The 12,943-nt window shown below is 48.0% G+C and overlaps 1 protein-coding gene across 2 annotated transcripts in view; it reads right to left on the bottom strand.

Moving 5' to 3' along the window:
* Smoc2 (SPARC related modular calcium binding 2) overlaps nt 1-12,943 on the bottom strand; it is a 132,113-nt gene that overhangs the window by 85,464 nt on the left and 33,706 nt on the right. For both annotated transcript variants that reach the window (XM_015994879.3, XM_015994878.3), the window contains exon 2: nt 3,068-3,239. In XM_015994879.3, coding sequence (XP_015850365.1) covers nt 3,068-3,239 — 172 coding nt within the window. The remainder of the gene's footprint in view (nt 1-3,067; nt 3,240-12,943) is intronic.

Raw genomic sequence — 12,943 nt, 5'->3', positions numbered from 1 at the left:
TACAGACCAGGAGATGTTATCTACTGGACTTTAGGGACCAGGTAAGCAATGCCTGGTGGTATAAGGCACCCTAGGCAAAGATCCCAGCCCCTGTGGTAATTCCTTACTCCTACTACAAGCCAGGATGAAGGTATACCCCAGCAGATAAAATTCACTCATCACGGGCAGGAACAAGTCAGAGCCTCTTGGGGTCTCACCTATATCCTCGTAGGCCAGAGGCATGTGTTGCCTACCTGTCTTTAAGACTACATGGGTGAAGGGTACCATGTCCTCCAGCTCTGTATTTTCTGCCTGGGCTGGCTACAGCCCTGCATAAACACAACTTAGAAAGCTGTTGGAGTCTGTGGTATTTTTATTGTAATCCTTTCTATTTAAGTTAACTTGCTTTGGAGAGGTGTCACATTGGACTGCTTCTCCCCATTATGTTTTTAGAGGTCTCAAGTGTATGATATAAAATTTCCTCCATGAAGGGATGAGAACTCCACCAAGAAAATTATCCAGGAACAGGAGGCTGCCTGTAAACAGAAATGACAGAGGACACCCTGAGAGAATATCTTTGTCCCCTTTTAACTGACTCCTGTCACACCAAAATCAAACTGTGACCAGAGCCAATGAAAGTCCAAGCCCTGGGGGCGGGGGGGCGGGGAGACACCTCACAGTAGGGGCAGGAGAGCCTCCCACTGTCCCTTTGCCGCCCTTGAGATCATGACGTCTCCCGGCCCTCATCACACTTGTCATCTCATTACTGGTCCTCGGAAACCATGGCAGCCGCTGCTCAATCTGACCACTTCCTCATGATCCACCAGCGGGACACCCCACTGGGGTCATCCAAGAGAATGTGGCAGGAAGCAGGAACAAAAGATGCCAGGGTTTGTGGAGCTACGTGACCACCACTGCTTCCCATGGTGCTCATTTCTGAAAGCTAAGACCTCCTAGGCGATTGCTTCTAGAAGCTTCTGTCAGGATTATTTAAAAGAGTTTTTCATTTGTTCCTTTTCCTTCTGTACATGTAGCTGAGACAGCAATGGCCAAAGCATAAAATTACATCTAAGTTGTCTTCAAATCTGTGTTTAGCACTCACTGCTCAGACAACCGCGAGGGAAGAACATGGAGTCGGGTGTTGACTGCTGTCATAGCCCGCAGCCGCTGGCACAATGCCAGTAGGGAACCCATGAAACCCAAGGACACTGTTTCAGCCACACTGTGTTTTCAGGTGAGCAAGAAGGCTGGGAAGAGCGGTCTGTGGCTGGAATTACAAGATTAGAACAGTGCACATGACTCCTTGAATTTGAAAAGTAGTACTAAAATAAGTATTTGGTCTCTATACTAAGCAGACTCAGTCCCTGCTTAATGGGAATTCAGCAGGGATGCTTTCGTGTTGGAGCCCTGGGAGATGGGGTAGCACTTTGGGGTCTGGATTGGGATACAGCAGCAAGAGGCAGAGTCTAAGCACAGCTTCTCATCCTGACACGGAGCACCACGCCTCTTCTTGGTGCCATATGCAGCATCCTGCCGTCATGAAACCCAGCCACCTCAGAAGAAGGTCTGGAGACAGACAGGCTGGGTGGCCGGCCTTCATATCTGAACCCAACTAAAAACACAGCGCGAGACGTCTCAGTGCACAGAGAGGAGACAGAAACCTTGTCTCAAAAAAAAAAAAGTCATCTGTAAATGACATTGACATTTATCCTAACTGTTCTCTTCCCTCATAACCACTAAGAAAGGCAGATGATCACCACTGGGTTATTCTGTTTTTTTGCAGTACTGAGTAGTTTTGTTGTGGTACTGGGTTTCCGTTTTTATGAAACAGGGTCTCGACCTGCAGCCATATTGGCCTTGAACTGAAGGTGTGTTCCTCATCCTCCTAAGATAAGGATTATAAACGTGAACCACCAGGACGAGCTTTGGTTCTGGGTACTGAACCCAGGGCTTCACGCTAGGCAAGCACGCTACCACTGAGCTACCGCCCGGCCCTCTTTTCACCTACCATTTGATCTTGAGGCACGGGCTCCCTAAGTAGCCCAGGCAGGCCTCGACCTCAGGATTCTCCTGCCTCAGCTTCCTGAGAGCTGGGATTGCAGGTGTGCTCTACCACACCTGACCAAAATGAAAACATTTGATCTTGTCAGTGGGAGAGCTCTCGGAGTGACAGGATAGTCTGTCTGCTTCACCTGTAACAAGGACCGGGGTCTGCCTGCCAGAACTGTGCACTGTGACAGAAAGAGTCAGCAATTTGGCAGCTTGGTTAACTGCAGGCAGAGGCATGGCCCTGTTGGCGGTTGATGTGGTTGGGCTGTTTAGATGGGAGGATTGTCAGGGTTAATGGCTCATCAACATACATCTTCTCAGGGCCAGTTTAGTCTGTGTGGTCTTGTTTCCCAGAGATTCAGAGAAAGTAAATCCCCTTTGAAAGCACTGTGTGTGCTTGCCACTAAGCTGAACCCTTCATTACTGCGGGAAGCTTTTCCAGGCTTGCTCTAAGCCTTAACTCTGGATCTAGTTGCTAATCAGAAGTCTGGCAAGTCCGTGACAAGTCTCCTCCAAACTGACTGACAGGACATGAACCCCGCTCACTAAGAAAGAAGAGCTGATCATAATTTTAGAGGCACTTTGAGCGAAAAACAAATAAACAAACCCAAAGCACTTGTGATAAATTTGTTTTACAACAACATGAAACACTTTGAGAGCATTAGACAATTTGTAAAAATGACTGTTTTGTGGCTGGAAATAGTTCAGTTGGTGGAGTCCCTTGCCTGGCGTGCAAAAGGCCCTGGTTCTAATCTCCAGCAGACATAAACCAGGTGTGGTTGTACCCAACTTTAACCCTAGTACTCTGGAAGTGGAAGCACAAGGGTCAGAAGTTCAAGGCCAGAAATTCCAAGCTAACCTGGGCTACATAAAACTCTCAAAAAATACTACTTTGAAATTCATAAAAAAAATTCTCTTCATATGCTCTGAGAAGTAATTACCAATATGAAACTTTTTGGGCTGTTAATTATGAGCAAATGAATTATTCATGCCCTCTCCACACAGGCCCTGTCTTCCAGCCATGGCTATCATGGATCACCTTTGCAATTCCCACGGTGGGCGATCTCCAGCTGCGGATCTTTGCACTTGGCCCGCTGGAACTCACATCGGGACAGGAAGGTCCTCCCATCGGAGGCACAGAGGGGCTTCTGAGAGGAGCTTGGGCAGTCCAGGCTGCAGTCTCTGTCTTTGTCTTGATCGACTCTCAAGAACTTGGGGAAGAGAAAGAAGCGAGAGACATGTAAAGAACTCTGGTTGAGCAGAAGACAGTCCACTCCACAGGAGCACAGAGCAGTTGGAGAACAGACTCCAGAGAAATACGGCCACTCTGTGCTCATATCTGACAGAAACATCAAGTGAATCGATGTCAAAATTGTAAGTCATCCATTTCACAAGTAGGCACTCTCTGGCCACAAGTCCAAATGCAAAGTCTGATGAGAAAACACCTTCAGCCCTTTATGAGTGGAAGGTGCTGTCCCACTCGCTTCCCCTTAGGAACCTGGAGACAGAGGAAGGGACTTACTACTCTGCCATCCTCTTAAGAATGGTCAAACTCCCAGTGACCAGTCCCTTAATGAAAACTGAGTCCTTCTCCACCCACACTCCCTCAAGAAGCCATCAGTTGTGGAAAGATACACTTCGGCATCATTATCATACTTCTTAAGAGTTCTCTTTGATGGCTTCCTGTCTAAGCTGTTAATTTTAGGAGAGGGATGGGTAGGGCTTGTCACAGGTTTCTGACTCTCTTTCTCAACTGTGAGTCTGCAGTCATTGAGACCACTGCAAAAGTAGCTTCCTTGCCCTTTACAGGAGAGCAGCGATCATGGACTTCCACATGGTTTCTGGAGTCAGCACAGACCAATGACATCCACATTGGACTTGAGTTTTTTGTTTTGTTTTACTTCTTCTTTTTTATTGGGTAGAGGGTCACAAGTGTGGGGACAGACTTGGGAGGACGAGGAAGTGAATGTGACCAGGGTATATTATGTGAAACTCCCAAATAACCAATAAAAATACTATTTCAGGGGAAAAAAGAATCTGTATATGTCATTGTTGCCGTTGTTTATAGCCCCTTTGCTAATTCACTCAAGGTCAATGTCTTCTCATACCTCTGGAAGTCACTAAGTCAGGAGTATGCCCTGCAGGAACTAGGTCATCCTTCCTTTTAAAATGGCTGCATTGTCAGAATGCATGTGTGTATACCCCAATGAACTAGGTTATTGGTTTTTGTTTTGATTTTTGTTGTTGTTGTTGTTGTTTTGAGTCAGAGGGTGGCCTCAAACTTGCTATGGAGTCAAGGGTGGCCTTGAACTCCTAATTCTCTTACCTCCACCTTCCACGTTCTGGGGTAAGTGGGATGCATTACCATGCTTTGTTCATTTTTCAATTTTTATTCTTATGTTTTGAAAGTTTTTGTTTTCCAAAAAACATTTTGTTGGGTGAATGTTTGGTGCCACAGTTGAGAAGCTGCTGTATCCCCATGAAATGCTTTGGACTCCCCATCCTGCACTTCTTCCCCACGGCAGGAAGAGCGGAGGTCTAAGAGGCCACACTTCCTCACAAGTTCTCACAAGAGTAGCAGCACCGAGACCCTCTCTATAGGGACCGAGGAGGCTACCCACAGGACCCCTTTGCATGACGTAGTTCCCAAGAGCAGATTTCCCAAGCTTTCGATCCTTCCTTTCCTCTTTCAGGAATTCGATGTGACTCCTAGGGAAATCTCAATCCAGATGCTTCTGGCCCTGCCCATTCTCCTTGGACAAGGGATCAAGCACCCTGGACAACACATTCATCTTGCTTCCTATTCTTTATGCCCATGACCCTGTCCTGTCTAGTCATACATCAAGCCAGATAGAAGGGCAAGTACAATGACTCCCAAGTGACGGAGGAACTAGGGGCCATCACAGATCTGGGTCGTGAGTGACAGGTATTTCCTGATTTATGGAGCATTAGCAATGCATTAAAAGGGAGAAAGCTTTTTAAAGATGGGAAAGGGAATGGGGAAGAGCAGGGGGAGGGGGAGGAGGGGAGAAGGAGTAGCCCTCTAAGGTGAGAAGCTCTTTACATTTGCATCTCTTCTCCCAGCCAGGAGAACTCTTATGAGTTTGTTTTCTTCACTACAGATGGCCCAAAGCAACTCAACCTTGTGCCAGAAAAAAATAAAGCAAGCAAATAGCACATGGGAATACCCAGGAGGTCCACAGGTTAGAACTCCCTGAAGGTCCATACTGACCTAGCTGTCTTATACACGTCAGGACCACCTCCTAGGGATGGTGCCACCCACAGTGAGCTGGGCCCTCCCATATCAATTAATCATCAGAACAATCCCCCCCCCAGATGTGTCCACAGGCCAATCTAATCTAGGACTTTCTTCTGGCTCTATGCTCACCCAAATTGACATTTAAAGCTAACTAGTACAGTGAAGCATAGATCACCTGCTCTTCATAAATGGCCAAGTTTAAACTAAAAGGAAAAGATTTAAACAACAGGTGTGAACACTCTCCACATCCTAATATAGAAAAATTCCTGTTGTAACATCCATCCGACCCTTGTCAGTCATGCTATGGGATAGCATGTGGAACGGCACATCACCAATGGCACACACAAAGGCTGTAAGATTCCACAAGTTCTTCCCAAACCACAGCCCTCCACTGGGCTTCCCATGATGCAATGTCCCATCTCTGACGCCAAGACCTATCCTTCATTTAGATGCAGAGCCTTAGACAAGGTACCGACAAAGAGCAGGACTGAAGAGAAGACCATGCTGGCCACTTTGAAAGCAAATGGATAACGACCAAATTTTCCACAGCTGGGGAAGAACGCCTGCCTGGATTCTCAGAGCCCATGGATGAGAGCTCATCTCCACTCTGCAGCTTGGAGTTTATGGACAATACTGTACCACAAGGTCTGGCCTCAAGGTTTTACACACTTGAAGGTTTTACACACGCCTGTAACTCTGCAGGTCACATGGGTTGCACACTGTCACCAGAGGAAGTGGCCCCTACGAAGATAGTGACAGACCCTCCTTCCTCCTCATCTACAGACAAGGTGGGTCTGGGGAGAGAATGTAGATCTCAACTGGGAAAATTGAAACCTTCAAGTTGAGGGCTTGGGTTGGATGCCTCAGTAAGATAGGTGGTGCAAGAGAGCCTGTGTACATCAGTGCCTCTGAGTTACATGTGTAGACATTTGAAAGCTAAGAGAAACTACTGAAGGAGATACATGAATTACAGGACTAGATGAAATCTGGGGGCCAGAAAGACACCTGTGTGGCCAGAGAAGCCATGGGGAGAGAGCCAGACCAGGGCTCTATGTCTGAAATAAAGGGTGGGTCTTGGCTTCAGAGGTTGGACACCGTATCACAGGCTCTTCTTGTGTGACACGGAGATAATAAAACAACACCCATTTCACAAAGATCACCATGACCATAAAATGAGACGGTGTTCTGGAAAACATCTTGCCCAGACATGAGGAAGTCATTGGCAACGAGCCCTACCAATCACATACCTGGAGTCCATTATTTTAATACACGCATGCCCACTGTGGCTCCTTTCCAACACTCACACAAATACCACTATAGCATGTGAGCTCTGGGCAACCTTCCCACGCATGATTATTTCCAGGTAAAAGATTGGGAGTGTGCAGTAAAAAGAGCTAAATTAGGTCAAAAAGTGATAGGAAGTCTTTCAAGAAAGTGTTAAAGGATGTAGGAGGATTCAGGGGAGGAAAAAAACAGAAGTCAGCTCTGTCCCAGGGTGGCTAGAGTAAGTCAGGGGACATCTGGGGACAGGTGGACAGGGAGGGGCTAAAGCTAGTGGTCACTCTCTCAGGATCAAGGATGGGGAAAACGTCACCTTGCCTGAGGAGCAAAGGCCACCACTCAGGATGCAGGTGCAGTGAAGAACCCAACTCCACCACCTTGCTGGAGATCTCTGAACTAGAGTCCTAGACAGAACAGGAGATGTCTAAGACATCCAGGCCATTTGTATTCATTCTCTCTCCATCCACACACACTCACTTTCTCTCCCTCCCTCCCCTGATTTTTATCATTTGCTTAAAGCTTCAATATGCTGTTGCTGTTGCGAGCCAGGCTTTGAAAGCCTTGCTTGTCAGGTGCATTATTCCTCTCAGTTAGATCCTTCTCGTGAGATAATACCATAGCCTGCCTTGCAGAGGAGACAGCAGAGACAGCTAGTGATCACCACGCTCCTGTGGTTTCACAGAGGCAAATGCAGGCTTGTCCCCAGGATCAGAATCAGAAGCCTGCTGCTATGGGAAATGCGAACCATGGGACCCGACAAGGCGTGGCACGAAAGCTACATTATAACATGATATATATGAGTGGAAAGGTGTCTTTTAACCTTTCCTCTAATGTTTCCTTTTCTTCCCAGATGGTAGCTTTTCAAGAAAGGCACCCCCGCCCCATCACTAGCAATCATCCATCCATCAGAGAAGGCCTCACCTGGAGCAGAAATGGTCATATCCTGAGAACCACCTTTCCCCTTCGGGCCACCTTGCAGAGCCGGGAGGAGCTGAGACAAGGATGGACCAATAGCAGTTTGGCCACACTATGGCAATGTATATAATTATGCATACCCTTTCCCCATCCCGTTTCTATCTCTATTTAAATAAAAGCTCATATCTGTATCCTAAAGATGAACCCAGAGTCCCCGGACCCTTCCTCTACTCCTCTGCTCAGTGTGGCCATATTAAATAAATCTCTTGTTCTTTCACTGGCGTGTTGACATGGATGGCTGAGCCAAACATGTAGGGGGTGCTGGAACCAGGGCCTTTGCCCCCAAACTTTCAGTTACATCATCAGTGAGGGAAAGCCCCAATGACCAGACAAGTTACAAGGATCCACAGATGGAGATGGGGCTATAAGAAAATGTCACCTGTCCTGCCTGATCCCCTGCGCAAGGAACCTACGAGAAGAAGCCAAAATCTTTTTCCTGTGGCAGAAAGGGTAAAATCATTTTGTCAAATGCTCAAGGGTCAAGTGCAGATACCTTCCTTGTGGGACAGTATTGTTGAGAACAGAGGCCATGGTTCAGTCAGAGCAAGGAGAAGCTCATAGGCCACCAGCAGATAGGTACCATTTCCAGTGGCCACTCAGCTGGTCCATAGGCCACCAGTAGATAGGTACCATTTCCAGTGGTCACTCAGCTGGTCCAAAAGGTCACCAGACCCAAACTCATCCCAGTAGCATTTGCCAGGGCACCAGGTTGGGTCTTCCTCTTCCAAGAAGGCTCCTAAGCTTACACTTGTGAATGACCCAGGAAGGACGCCAAGGCAGGGTATAGGGAGAAAGCCTGGGGTCTGGGATTGATTTCAGCCCCTGTCTGGGAACTTCCTCAGACGGCACCTCCCCTCTCCCTCACCTTGCTTCACAGATGGGGAGGGATTCTTGGAATATTTTTAGTTTTGTTTACACTGTGAGATGGATGGCCAGGTCATGGAATCCTGGAGAGAAAGCTCTCCCCATCCCTGCACCTCCACTCCAGCTCCCTCACTCCCGAATGCCCCGGGGCTATCTACAGCCTTGGAGGAGGAATACAGTCTTGGAGATAGGGTCTGGTGCTCAGCACGGCAGCACCAGACACTGGCCTGCAGTCCTTCACCTGACACCTCCCGACTGGGCATCGGGCACCCTTCTCCCAGGTGCGACCACTCTGGATACCAGTCCTGCAGCAGGGCCTGTGATCCACAGGAACAGTCAACAGTGGGGCTTCTTTCAGGCCTGTTTACGATTCGAAAGAACCCTCAGTAGCACGAATCTATTTTCCTCCAGACCCTAGAGTCCAAGAAGAAACACCCTACGTGTGCAGCTCCTACGGTTAAACTAATTGCAATAAAATAAAATCAGAAATTCCACTGCCTACTGGCCCAGCTGTGCTCTGAGTTCTTGGTGGTCCCCTGTGGCAGCTGCTGCTGCTGTCCTGACAGTAGAGGTCATAAAATCTTCTACCATCAGTGGCCATGCCTTCCTTATCTAGAAACGTGATTACCTCCCTAAACTAGTTCCCTAAACCTGAGCTTTCCTTGGAAAATGCTGAAGGAAGGAACAGTTTTCAATAAGATGGGTGGAAATGAATTCTGTAGCATGTGACAGTTTAAACAGGTCAAAACTGTGGAGAAAAGGACAATTTTAAAGAAATTATCTTGAAATTTACACTTTTAATTATAGAGAAGGAAGACATGTTATAATTACAGGAAGGAGAGAATTTAGGGCTTGTGGGGAGGGGGAGATTTCCAGGGACTTCAGGGGTGCTTAAGTGAGAGAGGCAGAGTGTAGAGGAGACTCCCAAGGGTGGCTGTGAAGACACAGCTCTGAGAAGGGGACGCCTAGGCTCTCAGAAGGCTAGCTCCTGCCTCCCAACAGGGCACAGGACAAAGGCTCATTCCTGACATTAACCGGAGGGAAGCACAAAGAAAAAGACCTTGAGAAGTGAGGTGCTGAGAGAGGAACCTAGTGCTGAGACCAGCATCCATGAGACATAGCCAGGGGGCTGCAGGAGTGAGTCGGAGTGGGGGAGACTCTCGGCTCTATCCCAGGGGAGAGCTCAGCTTTCCTTAAGAGACATTTCACAAAATGCTTGTCAGGTCACTGGCAGGCACCAGGGTTCTCACTGTGAGGTACATGAGCATTAGTCTTCACTGAAGAACCCATAGAATTGTGTCTTTTTCTACACATTACAGAGAGCTTAAATGTTACACACAGACATAAAGGAAGTTCGGGTTCTCAGAGGATATGGATGGGCTGTGGATGAGACCCCAGGGTGCTCTCAGTCAGCATCAGTCTGAGAATGTACGGGCTGGAAGTTAGCAAACTGGCTGCCATTGGCTTCCCAGGTACTCTCTCTGGCAATTCAAGTGCCATTAAGGAAAAGCTGGGCAGACAGAACCCAAAGGTCTTGCTCTCGACACAGGAGCCTCTTCTCTGTCCATCAGAGACACAGAAACCCCTGCATGAGGGAAGCTTGCATTAGCCCGGGTACCCTGTGACAGAAAGCATGTGCCCTCAGTGACTCTTGTCAAAGCATTCAGCTGACCTGCAAAGCTTGGATCCCACCTGGGATGTTGGGAGAGAGTCATCACAGCATCTAGTCACTGCACTGTCTCACAGAGGAGAGTAAGAAGGCTTTTGCACACAACCAAGTGGAACAAGCCCGTGAGCAGCATTCCTTCATGGCTCTGCTGCTGATCTCTCCTCCACGTACCTGCCTTGAGCTCCTGCCTTGCATTCCCTTGATGATGGACTAAATAAACCCTTTCCTCCCCAGGTTGCTTTTGGTCATGGTGTTTATCACAGCAATATAAATCTAACTAACTCAAGGCTCCATTCAGTTCACATCCCCAGAGTTAACTGTTGTGGGATGGTCTGTATGTTGAATTGCTCTGATTGGTCAATAAATAAAACACTGATTGGCCAGTGGCTAGGCAGAAAGTATAGGTGGGACTAACAGAAAGGAGAAAAGAAAGAACAGGAAGGGAGAAGGAGTCACTGCCAGTCACCGCCATGACAAGCAGCATGTGAAGATGCCGGTAAGCCACGAGCCACGTGGCAAGGTATAGATTTATAGAAATGGATTAATTTAAGCTATAAGAACATCTAGCAAGAAGCCTGCCACGGCCATACAGTTTGTAAGCATTAGAAGTCTCTGTGTTTACTTGGTTGGGTCTGAGTGGTTGTGGGACTGGCCCATGACAGAGATTTGTCCTGACTGTGGGCAAGGCAGGAAAACTCTAGCTACAGTTAACAGCTGGGTGACATGAGACCTGGAATCAGCTAAGACTCAGTCCCTACGCTGGCTGAGGCCATGTCTCTCCCTCCCACTTCTGGAGCACCTGTTCAGGAAGACATCAGTGCCCTAGCAGTTCCTTGGGCTCCTGCAGCTGTGTGGTACTGGAATCAGGCCTCCAGCCTGGGCTTACTCCCACCTTTAGGAAAAAGAGAGACTAATGTGCATGCACCCCCCTGCCAAGTTGTCCGGCCCCCTGTCTTAATCAGTCACTGCGTTTGCTCAGGTGGCCAAGGAAGAAAGACCCTCTTCACGTCTGATATCCCGGTAACAATTTTCCAAAATCTAGACCAGTGTGCCCAGAATCATGTCAACCCAAGAAAACATCAGGGTTTACAATGGAGACAAAGATGTGACTTATTTGGGACAGTTTGATGACATCTGAGTGAGTTGTTAATAATACCTTCAAGTTTCCAAGCCTATGATGTGGGCAGTTCAGAGACTGTAAAAATATCAGGCTACAAAGGGTGCTGCCTCTCACAAGTTCCCAAAAGGCAGTGAATGGGAGGAGCCAATGGAAACGGGCACAGCAGTCAAGGTGATTGAAAGCAGCCCAGAGCCGAGGAGTAAGCGCTCGGATGGGATGACCTCCTGGTCATCATTTACCTAAGATTTATATACGAATTGAAAAGCAAACATATTGAATTGTCAATGTCTCCCAAACTTACTTTACCTACTAACACTTAGTACACTTAATATTTCATTAATACATCAGGTTACTATAAGCTGCACTGTGACACTGTGAAAGCCAGCTCTCCTGACAATGGTGGTGTCCATCCCAATGCTATGGTGGCCTCTCTACATTGAATGTCATTTTCTGAACAGGATTTTTTTTTTGGGGGGGGGGGTTTAGAGATCCACTTTAACACTTGTCCAGCACCCCCACACTGAGCAAAGCCATACAATCTCACACCAAGTCAAGCTACAAGGCGACAGCCATCACTGCCCAAGAGTGTGAGCCGGTGCAGGTGGGGTCATCCTGCACTGTGCAGGAGGTAACACCAAGGCCAGAGAAGTGAGGTGCTTTGCTCAGAATAGAAAATACTTTTGGGTGTGGGGAGCTCTGAGAGGGCTTAGGACATGTACCTTTGTCTTGCCCCTGACCACACATTGTCCTATGAGACTCAGACTGTCATCCATCTGTTACATCGCTGTCCCTTCACCTCCAAAGAAAAGTCTGCAGACATCTACCCCATCCAGCCGTAGTTCCAGCTTGGTGTTTGGTCACGAACATTGGCACTGCCCCATGGACAGGCCCACTTTTCTGTCATGTGATATCATCAGGGGTTGGAGACCACTGAGTCCCACCTCCTATAAGAGGGACTTCCCTGGGCTCAGTTCCAGGGGTTGGGCTAAACACAGCTGTGAGAATTGGGTCCATTCATGCCCTAAGTACAGGGCAAGGGACAATGTGGGTGGCGGGTCTTCCTTGCTGTCTGTGTGTGCCTTGTCTCTAAAACAAGAGAACAAAGGCTACCAAAGACCGAGGAAAAGTCCCATGGGTTGCATGGGTTGACAATGAGCTCATGCATTTGTGTGTGTGTGTGTGTGTGTGTGTGTGTGTGTGTGTGTGTGTGTGTGTGTGTGTTTGTATGTGTCTGCACGTGTGCTGATATACAGGCCTGTCTATGTGTCCCTGTACAACTGGACACACACACCCTATTGTCGTGTGTGTGTGTGTGTGTGTGTGTGTGTGTGTGTGTGCCCCTGTCTATGGAGGCTGGACTAAGGTCGTAGCTGAGACAGTGAGAAGTGGAAAGTCCCATTTAAATCCCCTTGACTTCATGATTTTGAAAGGCAGGGCTACATTTTTGCTGTCATGGGAAATTATCCACTGAGGAAAAAAAAAACCTTTAATTGTTCAGGACAGGAGTCAGCAGCAGAGCCCAGGAGCTGGGAAACTAACTTCAGGGATAGATCTTCCTGCAGGGGCCCACACCGCATCTCATTTTCCTGCCCACGCATGGTCCTTATTACAACAGCCACAACAAGCTCAGTCACCTGGTGTCCTGAATCAGAGGATCTGAATCACGTCTCCCCTTTGCTGCTTGTTCACAGAAGTTAGCAGTAAACCATGCAGTGAGGCGGGAAGAAGGCCTTGGTGGAGATTGAGC

This window comes from Peromyscus maniculatus, chromosome 16 (genome assembly GCF_049852395.1).
Source record: "Peromyscus maniculatus bairdii isolate BWxNUB_F1_BW_parent chromosome 16, HU_Pman_BW_mat_3.1, whole genome shotgun sequence".
NCBI lineage: Eukaryota > Metazoa > Chordata > Mammalia > Rodentia > Cricetidae > Peromyscus > Peromyscus maniculatus.
This window is presented reverse-complemented; position numbering and strand designations above follow the sequence as displayed.